The following is a 12,020-nucleotide window of genomic DNA, read 5'->3' on the forward strand; positions in this document are numbered from 1 at the left end:
AAAGAAAGTCATATAAGTCACCCAGCCAGGTCGCTACCCCGGGTGGCATTGCTGACCGCCGTATCCCAAATATCCCCACCAAAGGGCCCGGCTCCACCTCCTCCCCCACTATCCTTGCTCGCACCGTGAACACCCCCGCCCAGAATCTTTCCAACTTTACGCAGCCCCACAACATTTGTGCGTGATTCGCTGGTCCCCGTCCACACTTATCACACTCGTCTGCCACCCCCTGAAATAACCCACTCATTCTTGCCCACGTCATATGTACCCTCTGTACGACCTTGAACTGTATCAGACTCATTCTTGCGCACGAGGTCGCATTTACCCTTCGTAGCGCCTCACTCTATACGCCCCAGTACATCCCCCCTCCCACCTTTCCTTAATCTTCACCAACTGCTCACCTCCCTGCTCTCCCAGCCATCTGCATAGGTCTCCGATCCTGCCCTCCACTTCCGCATTCGGAAGCAACAGTTGTTCCAGCAGGATGTACCTCAGCACCTGGGGAACTCTTTCCAAACCTTCCGTGCTAAGTCCCTTACCTGCAGGTACCAAAACTCACTCCCTCTCAGGAGCTCTACCCTCTCCTTCAATTCATCTATACTGGCAAACCCTTCCTCCAAATACAAATCCTTCACCTTAACCAGCCCCACTTCTCTCCATTCCCTATGCCATCTATCGCCCAGGCACAAAACCATGGTTTTCACACAACAGCGTTAACACCGACATCCCCTCCATCCTAAAGTGCCTCCTCAGCTGGTTACAGATCTTCACCGTGGACTGCACCACCAGGCTCACTGAGTATCTGCTCGACACCATTGGCAACACTGCCGTCACCATAGCCCTTAAGCTGGACCCCTTACAGGATTCCTCCTCCATCCTAACCCATTCTACCCCCTCTCCTTCCCACCATCGCCTCACCTTCTCCATGTTCACCGCCCAATAGTAATGAAGCAGGTTCAGCAATGCCAACCCTCCCTGCTGCCTCTGCCTCTGTAACAGGGTCCTCTTAACCCTTGGCACCTTCCCTGCCTATACAAAGTCCGAAATAATTGTGTCCAGTTTCCGAAAGAAGATCTTCGGTATAAAGATCAGGAGTGTCTGGAATATGAACAGGAACCTTGGCAGAATGTTCATCTTCACCACTTGGACCTTCCCTGCCAAAGTCAAGTGCAGCGTGTCCCACTTCTTGAGATCCTCCCTAGCTTCCTCCACCAGTTTTGTTAAATTCCACTTGTGAAGCAACGTCGATTCCCTCGCTATCTGAATCCTCAAGAATCTAGGCCTGTCTCTAGCCACCTTAAATGGCATACCCCCTAAATTGGCTCGCTGACCCAACTCATTCACCGGTAACACTTCGCTTTTCTCTAAATTTAACCTATATCCCGAGAATGCCCCAAACTTCCCCAATAGGCCAATGATCCTCTCCATGCTCTCCAGCGGGTCCGAAACATACACTAGTCGGTCATAGGTCATCGGCATAGAGCGACACCCGATGCTCCCTTCATAATCCCTTGCCACTCTGATGATCCCCAAAGAGCCATTGCCAGAAGCTCTATAGCCAGCACAAACCGCAGCAGCGACAGCACCCCTGCCTTGTTCCCCTGTGCAGTTCAAAGTTTCATGAACCCATGTCATTGGTCCGCACACTTGCCGAGTGGGCACATGCATGGCAGATTCAGTATAATGTGGATAAATGTGAGGTTATCCGCTTCGGTAGCAAAAATAGGAAAGCAGATTATTATTTGAATGAGTGTAAATTGAGAGAGGTGGATACTCAGTGAGACCTTGCTGTCCTTGCGCATCAGTCGCTGAAAGTAAGTGCGTAGGTACAGCAGGCAGTAAAGAAGGAAAATGGTATGTTGGCCTTCATAGGGAGAGAATTTGAGTATGTAAATAGAGATGTTTACTGCAATTGTATAGGACATTGGTGAGGTCACACCTGGAGTATTGTGTACAGTTTGGTGTCCTTATCTGAGGAAGGATGTTCTTGATATGGAGGAAGTGCAGTGAAGGTTTACCAGGCTGATTCCTATGATGGTGGGACTGTCATATGAGGAGAGAATAAATCGGTTAGGATATTCATTGGAGTTTAGAAGAGAGAGGGGATCTCATAGAAACTTATAAAATTCTAACAGTAACAGGGTAGATTCAGAAAGAATGTCCCCGATGATGGGGGAGTCCAGAACTAAGGTCATAGTTTGAGGATAAGGGGTAAACCTTTTAGGACTGAGGCGAGGAGAAATGTCTCCACTCAGAGAGTGGTGAATCTGTGGAATTCACTACCCAAAGTAGTTGAGGCCAAAACATTGTGTAATTTCAAGAAAGAATTAGATATAGCTCTTGGGGCTAAAGGAATCAAGGAGTATGGGGGGGGGGGGGGGGGAAGGCAGGATCAGTGTATTGAACTTGATGATCAGCTATGATCATAATGAATGGTCTCCTCCTGCTTCAATTTTTGATGTTTCTAATATTGTGGAGATTGCTGGGGGCCGAAAAGCCAGCTAAAGCCCTGTGGCACCTCTCTTCCAAGAAAATCTGCTGCATACTGTTCCACCTGAGGAACAAGGTGCGCAAGGCCTTCCCTTGGGTTCATGAACCCCAAAAGCAGAAGTCCCACCCACTGAGAGCTGCCAGCAATCAGAAGCTGGCAATTCTATTGAACTGCAGAGCCACCCAGGTGGCGGAGACGGCTAGTGGCTTGACACTCACCTGAGGCCTCGGATTGCCATGGGATCCCAGGCTACAGGTGAGTGATGATAAAAGGTGGTAGAAGATGCTGAGAAGCTGTTTCCCCTTATGAGAGTCTAGGACCAGTGGGCATAATCTCAAAGTAAGGTGTCGCCCATTTAAGAGGGGGGATTTCTTCTCTCAGAGGGTAATGAATCTATGGAAAGATTCTACTGCAGAGAGCTGTCAAGGCTGGGTAGTTATGTTCCAGGCTGAGAAGGCAGATTTTTAATCAGCAAGGGAATCAAGGGTTATGGGGTAAGGTGGGAAATCGGAGTTGAGAATTATGTCAGATCAGCCATGATTTCATTGAATGCCAGAACATACTCAATGGGCTGAATGGCCTAATTCCGTTCCTACGTCTTGTGGTCTAAGGGGTGTCGCAGGGGCATGGAGAATGCAACAAAGGCAGGGGGTGACTCTCAGTGAGCCTCTGCTTTCCAATCCCCAGACTCTAGATCAGGAACTCAGTTAGGAATTGCTGTGAGGCAGCAGTGCCTGACAAGGGAGCATGCGCACCCCCCCCCAACCCCCCCCCACCCCCACCATTTGTGCTAATTCAACATTTTGCCTTCCCTCCAATCAACTGGCAGCATGTTTTTAACCTGATTTTCCCCTAATGATTTAAAATGTTTTTAAAAAAAACTTCAGATCATAATATATGGAGTTGCATTCCAGAGGAGAGGACATTCTGATGGTAAATTGGCATCTGACTGTCCTGCATTATTGTGCCATGGGCAGTATCCAGTGGAAAAGATTTCCAATGTTAGTTTCAGATCTCACAAGCTACAGCCAGACTCCTTTAGCATCACCCCTTATAGAGTAAAACAAAACCGATTTGAAATCAACCCAATTGGATAGCACGTTCCGTCTGAAGCCCCGATGATGTTTCCATAGTGATGCTAAAGAAACACATATAACAGCATTCCTTCCAGACTCTCTAAGAACTAAACTGAGGCTGGAATGTCTGACACAATGATTATCACACAAAGCAATACAACCAACAACAGATTTTCAAAAACATCTGTAGCTTAAAAGGATTTACAATACATTCATTCTTAAAAGAGTGGAAAAAATACTAGGAATAAAATGTGCAATTAAAACTTACATTTCTGTAAATTTCCTTGAATTGGTTAAAAAAACCACACACTGACAAGGAGGGCCATTCCATAGAATCTTTTTTTTTAAGTCGCTTCTTATACAAGGCACTGAATGATAATTTCTCATGGAAATTGGAACAAATTTACAATACTGGTCTCCACAGACAGATCCAGGTGAAAGGTTAGAATCCATGAAAATTTGCCGTGTATTATCTGGCCTCTTTTCTTCCTCTCCAACAAAACACAAAAATAGTGGGACAACCACAGGGAAACCCGAACTTCTCAGCGAAATATTTCAGGGCTGGAAACTAGGGCAAAACGCCATTGAAGGAAAAAAAAAATGATAATGGTGGACAAGAATAGCTGCTTCTTCCAAATTCTGCAACTTATTTTCCTTTGGCCCTTTACGCACTCATTTCCAGAAAACCTGGACATTTATTCTAGAATCCTTACAGTGCAGAAGCAGATAATTCGGCCCATCGAGTCTGCACTAGCCCTCTGGACTGTGAGAGGAAATGTGAGCACCCGGAGGAAATCCACACAGACACGGGGAGAATTTGCAAACTCACACAGGCAGTCATCCAAGGTCGGAATTGAATCGCCAGGGTCCCTGGCGCTGTCAGGCAGCAGTGCTAACCACGGTACTACCATTCAGCCCCACAAGCCTGCAACAACATTTAATAAGATCATGGCGGATCTCCCGCTGTGGGGATCAGTGCATAACAGGGGCCGGTGTGTTGGGCTTCCATTAAACAGATGATAATCGAATGCCAGCATGGGGCGGTAGCACGCTGATGCCACCCGCAGGGAATCAGAGCATCGCAACAGGCTTTTTTCCCCCTCTGGGGACGCTCCATTCTAAGCCTGATTGGAAATCCCGATTGCGGCATTGTGCAATGAAGAATCCATCCCTGTGTTTATTCACATAACATGCGCAAGGGCCCTGTGAAACCTTGGGCAGGATGTGACAGATAGGCCCATTACATCCATCAACAGCACGCATTGGAATTTCATAGAATTCCTACAGTGCAGAAGGAGGCTATTCAGCCCATCGAGTCTGCACTGACCCACTAAAACAGCACCCTTACCAGGCCCACTCCCCACCTAACCTATTGGACACAAAAGGACAATTTCGAATAACCAGTCCACCTAGCGTGCACATCGTTGGACTGTGGGAGGAAACCGGAGCATCCGGAGGAAACCCACGCAGACAGGGGGAGAAAGTGAAAACAGAGTCACCCACGATCGGAATTGAACCCGGGTCCCTGGTGCTGTGAAGAAGAGTGCTAACCTCAGCCATCGTACCACCCCTGCAAAAATTAGTTTAGAAACTGAGATGTAAAATCATTTTTTGAACAGAAACGATAAAAAAAAAAAAAACATTTGCTCCCTTTCAGACCAGGTGAAACTAAAGGCATCTTGCTTTATTCTTCTTGGCACTTACAAGGGGATCAAACGGTTCATTGTGTAATCTGTGATTATTAAAGCTAATCTTCGCTGCCCTATTTCCTGTACTGGAGTTGGGAGATCGCTGGTCCAGGATACAGTGCTATTTCTAAACATTGGCTACTAGTGATATGCATGGCTGACAGAAGCTGACTTTCTAGCCAATTGAATTAGCCCTTATTTCCTTACATCATTGGAAAGCAAACTATTCAGGAATACCTCTAATCTATTGGCTTCCAACTGAGCTGTTCTAATTCACCATTATTGTGGTTACTCAACGGCTGCAGCAGATTACAAGACAGTGCTCTAATCAAAGGGACAAATGATCTCACGCACTATCAGAGTACATTATATTTTTGAAAATGGACTCTGCAATTCAGTTGGTCATCCAGTTACGGTTAATTGACGATAAAATATTTTATCCAACATGTATTTTAAGAGCTCCAATGATGTCCCATGTCTGCTCTTGGATAGACCATTGTCATGTGAAATAGGATTACCATGGCGACTTTCTCAAGGCAGGATTTCACAGTTATGCTAGGTCAAGTTAGTGACTTCTAGACCTACTTACTATGCTTCACGTATTCCTACTTTTGTTGGTGTTGTTTGTTTTAATTATCTAGAACTTTCTCTAGTGGCCGCTTGATGTGTAATGGGATGAGACTCCCACTCTACTGACTATATTGACTTTTGCACCTTGCTAGTCTCAGGGGTAAATTCCAAAATTCGAGAAAACTGTAAACAAGCTCCAGACACTGGACATGCCACTCACTGGGAGTTCAGGGTGACCCTAAAAGCCTGGAGTAGTTTAAAGGGTTACATCCAGTCATAAACAACAATCTATTCACTGCAAACCAAGTTGGAAATAATAGACAAATCTGAGTACCTATCTCCTTCCCTCTTTTACAGATGTCAAAGTGTTCCCACAGAAGACTGGTTGTGATTTCAAAAAGAGCAGTGGTGAATAAGTAGGAGGTCACAAAAGGCAGTCAAGTGCCAATTCTAATATTTGAAACACCACCACACAATACCACAAAAATGTTTAATGACATTACCAAATCAAAAGACAGCCTGTTACAAATGGATTGTACGAAACATACATGCTACTATTCAAGATAAATAACAACATTCTGCTTTTTGAGCGACAAGCCCCGATGGCAATATCCTGCCTCTCTCGGAGTTAAAATGCTCGAGTGTCGTGCCCTTTACACCTCCAGTTTCCAACGTGCAAACGTTCCTTGATTCACAGCTTTCTACGGAATCACATGGAATGTTACTATTTGGTTATTCAATTTTTAGTAGTCTCATTGCATGTTTCATGCACACACGGGTTTTATTGCATCTCATGACTTACTGAGACTATTTTGGCCCCTTTGTTTTTCTTTCTGTGAGAACTAAATAACCAGTTGCAACTGGTAACAATCAATGACGCATCTCCATCTTCTCCTTCGCTATGGGGAGAAAGGACTGGAGCTCTTGGGAAAAGCGACATCACAGGGAATCAGAGACAGAGCTGCGAGATGGCAGATACCACTGCTAGATTTGGGCGATTTTCTGTTGTTTCTTTTCTAATCCTATTACACTTTGCAATACCCATCAGCAAGCCATCACAAAACCTTCATCATGTGAACTCTGTTCCTTAACAACCCAGTCTAACTTTTTTATTTTCTAGTCACATCTGAAGAACCAGGAGGAGGAAGGAGAACCAGACCCCTTTACTTCAGCTCCTTCCATCACTCCATTATTCTCTGTTTGCATCCCATAAATATCCAGCCAGAAACATAGGGGGATGTAGACAGCACAAGTGGGAAGGAGAATGAATCATGGTAATCAGAGAGATCTTAACCCTGAAACCCAGAGACCCATATCTCATGGATCCTTTCTAAAATAAAAGCATTGGTCAACTGGAGGAATCTACTACCCGCATCCATGGCTCCCTTGATGAATCACTTTGCAGCAACACAATTCATCCTAGTGCCTCTAACAACTTCAGGGACATATACAGGAGGTGCTCATGATAGAGAGACCCATGGACAATCTGTTGCTTGCCATGCACACTCAGATAGCCATTGAAACTTGACGGGAGTGGCCAATCTGCACGACTCCCACTCAGGCCGAGCTTGTATACATAGTGTCCATGGTGTCACTGATGCGGCCCCCGGCCTTCAGCGGGGATCATACTCAACGAGACTCCAGGGGAAACTAATTGGTCTGGCCCCATGGGCCTCAATAGGATTATAACAGCTCCCCCCCGCAAAGTCCAAAGATTCCTCGATGAAGACGGAGTAGGAGAGCCGCCTACTTCTTTTCGCCCGCGCCTGCACTTCATGCACATTTGGAGCTGGATCAGGCGGCATATACCAAGCCAGCAAATGGCATTTCCTCAGTGATCATAGTGGTTGGAAAGCTACTGGTGGTTGATCGTCTGTCTGTTCACCGTCAGAAAATTCCGATGCCTTGACCTCCTTCATTTCTGCATCAGGCCCCCTTGGGGTCAACGCCTTGAAGCTGCTGGTGCCAGGGCTGTCTGAGCTGAAGCTAACTCCTCTGGATTTCTTTTGCATATTGCTGGTATCCTGGTTCGGAGATGATGATGGCATGGTAGCACAGCTGCTTCACAGCGCCAGGGACCCGGGCTCGATTCCCGGTTTGGGTCACTGTCTGTGCGGAGTCTGCATGTTCTCTCTGTGTCTGCGTGGATTTCCTCCGGGTGCTCTGCTTTCCTCCCACAAGTCCCGAAAGACGTGCTTGTTAGGTGAATTGGACATTCTGAATTCTCCCTCTTTGTACCTGAACATGCGTCAGAATGTGGCAACTAAGGGATTTTCACAGTAACTTCATTGCAATGTTAATGCAAGCCTACTTGTGACAATAATAATGATTCTTATTATTATCTAGATGCTTCTTCATTTTGCGGTCCTGTATCTGAACCTGGTACGATATCGTTCTTGGTTGTCGAACTGGAATCCACTTGGCACCGTCACCGAAGTTCCTAACGTAGATTGCATCACCTGGTAGGAACTGTCTACTCTGTGTACGCTTGTCTGGGCAATGCCCTTGTTGCTCTTGACCACGGCATATATTCCCGCCAAATCTGGAAAAGCAAGGCTGAAGCGGGTCCAAAGCCTGCACCCCATCAGAGGTTCTGCCGGAGCAGGGCGACACGTTGGCCCAGTGGTTAGCACTGCTGCCTCACGATGCCGAGGAACCGGGTTCGATCCCAGCCCCGTTGAGTCACCCTATTATTCACACCACAGATCTCTCTGTCCCGTCGCAGTTTAGGGAGAGCAGGGCCATATTCACAAATTTCAGCCACTTTCCTTAGGCGTGTCAAAAACTTGGTTACAGACGCCCTGAGGTTCTTTCAGCAGTGTTAAAACTGTATCTCTGCATGATGACCGACGGCCTGAGGGGGGGCAATAGTCTGCTACTAGCATCACCAACTCTTCAAATGACTTAGTATCCGGGGATGAGGCGTACGTCAGGCTTCTGATTACGCTAAAAGTGGACACTCCACAGGCAGTCAATAGCAGCATTTTCTGGCACTATCAGCAAGTATTGCGTTAGCCATGAAAAAGTAGCGCAGTCATTCTAAGTATTGCACCCAATCTTCCATACTTGCATCAAATTTCCTAAAGAGCCGCATTTTGAAAGTCGTGCAAACCTTTTACCCAGTGTTATACATAGAGGTGGCATGGTTTCCAATGATTAGTAGTACCGTCTGCAGCTCCACTTTACCCTTTTCACCAATATGGTGTCCACAGAGGCGTCCACGCGAGAGGCTAAAAGAAACTATTTGTTTATTGAACAATTATTATTTACATGTTGTACACAGGTCTCTATCGGGACTTCTCTGCTCGGTTCCCACTCAGGCCCAGCTTTTATACATAGTGACCATGGCTCCATTGATGGGAGCCCCTGTCCCTCAGTGGGGAAGCTCATATTCAACAAGACTCACGGGGAGACTAAATGGTTCAACCCTGTAGGTCTCATGCAGGTTATAACAGCCTCCCACAAGCATCCTCGGATTCCTATAGTGACTTTATATACACATGATGACTAATATACAATGCATTCACATGTTCTGTATATATTACAGATATTCATTGCCCTTTATACATCAGACAGTATTCATTACAGCAGGTGTGATTTACGTGCATTTATATCATACGGTGGGGGGACATCTGAACACGGAACCTCCAGTAGTTCCTAGTTGTAGGAGGTCTTTTTTGCTGACCATAATTCGTTGTAAACGACAGCAATGACTATTAGTCACCTGAGTTTATCTGCTGTGAAAATCACCCTCCGTTCTAGTAGAAGAGAAGCAAAGACTTTAATCAGCTGGCGGACAGTCAGTGACAAAAAGAGACACTCAAAGTCTACGTGTTCCAGACGAGAGTCCAAGGGCCTGCACAGCTGGATCACCTGCAGAAGAGGGCACTTGTCAAACTAAATCAGAAGCAAAGATGCCACCAATTGTAACTAGACATTTTTTGGCCAGTTCTGTTTATGGAACAGCCAGGGATAATCTTGCTTCAAATATTACATATAACATATTTTAAATCATACGACATATAGAAGATAAGAAGGGAGGTATGCTAGATTGGTATAAATGTTAGAATGGTATTAAATATTTATTAAGACATAGAATGCATATAGTTCTGACACCACACGACAGGAATTGATTGTACCAGAGAGGGTACAGAGGAGTTTTGGGAGGATGTTATAGGACTGACAAATTTACTGAGGGTAGGCTTGGACTGTTTTCTTTGGAACAGAAGAGGCTGAGGGTAAAAGAATTGAGCTGTATAACATTACGAGGGAACTAGACAGTTTGGATAGAGATAAACTATTTCTCATGGCAGAGAGATTAATAACTATGTGTCACAGATTTAAAGTAAAGTAATTAATAGAAACATGAGAGAGGAGTTCACGGGATTTTCTTTCCCCACCCAGAGAATGTTTGGTGTCTGGAAATCACTGCCGGAAAAGGGTGGGAAGCGGAAACCCTCATCATATTTAAAAATCACTTGAATAGGCACTTCATAAGTTCATAAGATATAGGAGCAGAATTAGTCCATTCAGCCCATCGAGTCTGCTCCGCTATTCTATCATGGCTGATATGTTTCTCATCTGCTACCTACAATGTTACAGGCCAAGAGCTGGATTGCGAAATCAGCCACAGCATCGCCTTCCTAGAACACACTACCTCAGAGCGGGAGCAGGCAAATTAGCCTCCCGAGCCTAACACCCTCCATGTGATCATGGCTGATCCTATCCTGGCCTCAACTCCACTGTCATGCCCGTTCTCCATAACCCTTCAACCCATTACCAATTAAAAATCTGTCTAACTCCTCCTTAAATTTACTTACTGTCCTTGCATCTGGGCTAGCGAATTCCACAGATTCACAATCCTTTGGGAGAAATAGTTTTTCCTCAAATCTGTTTTAAATTCGCTACCTCTTCTTCTAAGATTCCGACCTCTCGTTTTAGAATGAAGTATCATAACCTATAAGGGTACAGCCCAAGAGCGGAGAATGGGCGTTGACGGCGAGAATCGCCGCGAATTGCACGCGCGCGGTCTACGCGGTGCGGGTAGGGGGGCCATTGACAGAGGCCTCCACGGTGAGTCTCCAAGTGTAACTGGCCGAATTCCCGACGGCGTGGGTCTCTCATGGTCCCACCCGTCGGGAACTCGGCGTGGCGGCTGTGGACTCAGTCGGCAGCTGCCCTGGTGGGGGAGGGCGGGGGGTCCTTCACCGGGGGGGGGGGGGGAGCAGGCTAATGATTGGGGGCCACCGATCCGCGGGCACGTGCGATCTTGGGGACGGACTATTTTTTTGGTGCCGGTCTGTGGTGTGGGTCCGCCATGTCGCGCGGGGCGCCCGACGCAGGCCGCTGCCGTGCGCATGCACGGACCCCCGACCGGACGTGCAGGGCCCTGAATCGGCAGCCGGAGCTGCGAGGACTACTTCAGGGCCCCGCTAGCCCCCTTCAGGTAGCTGAATCACTCTGGACATTCTTCAGGATGTTTTGACGCTGGAATGGGGACATAGCCCCATTATTGGAGAATCCCACCCTTGAGCTTTTGCTTTACCTCATTCCCTGATCCTGGAAGGAAGTTTCTAACAGTGATGGTTCGCCCTGGGGCAGGGAATGGAGCTTCCATAATGCTTCTCATGAATGGCTGAACAAGTGCAGGGGAAATCACTCGGCGCTTCTCCACCTCATCCAGGACCTGCAGCATGGCAGCAAATAAGAGAAACTGATTAGTCTTCTGCCTCACGGGGGAGAAATAAAACCAGACTCGACTGAACACAAACAGCATAAATTAGAAAGAAGCAGAAAAAGCTGCAACGTTCTGTCAAATATTATTTGGTTGTAGCACCTCTCAAGTTTATTGTTTTGAAATCCAGGCCTTCAGTGAGAAGAGTATTTAATATTTCTATTCTAATGTTTATTTTCTGATGAATATTAAGTTATGAAACACATGAAAACACACTAGTGCAAATGACAGGTGGGCATAAACAGTCTGAGTTACACAAAGACTATAAACAATTACAACATAACAGACTAAATATAGTTCCAAGTGTAACTGCTACATTGTGACTGAAAGAAGAAACACACTCAAATGCCAATATAGTCAGTTGCCTTGAGCAGTGAATAGTTGGAACGAATCACAATGAGCACTGGTGGTTAGGCTGGAGTGAGCACAGGCTCTTACACTTATTACTTAAATAAGTATGG

At 46.2% G+C, this 12,020-nt stretch overlaps 1 protein-coding gene across 2 annotated transcripts in view; it reads right to left on the reverse strand.

Annotated features, from left to right (window-relative positions):
• LOC140396273 (DENN domain-containing protein 2A-like) overlaps positions 1 to 12,020 on the reverse strand; it is a 149,949-nt gene that overhangs the window by 26,508 nt on the left and 111,421 nt on the right. For both annotated transcript variants that reach the window (XM_072484662.1, XM_072484661.1), the window contains exons 13-14: positions 11,371 to 11,511; positions 9,550 to 9,698 (exon numbers count right to left, since the gene is read on the reverse strand). In XM_072484662.1, coding sequence (XP_072340763.1) covers positions 9,550 to 9,698; positions 11,371 to 11,511 — 290 coding nt within the window. The remainder of the gene's footprint in view (positions 1 to 9,549; positions 9,699 to 11,370; positions 11,512 to 12,020) is intronic.

This window comes from Scyliorhinus torazame, chromosome 19 (genome assembly GCF_047496885.1).
Source record: "Scyliorhinus torazame isolate Kashiwa2021f chromosome 19, sScyTor2.1, whole genome shotgun sequence".
Lineage (NCBI taxonomy): Eukaryota > Metazoa > Chordata > Chondrichthyes > Carcharhiniformes > Scyliorhinidae > Scyliorhinus > Scyliorhinus torazame.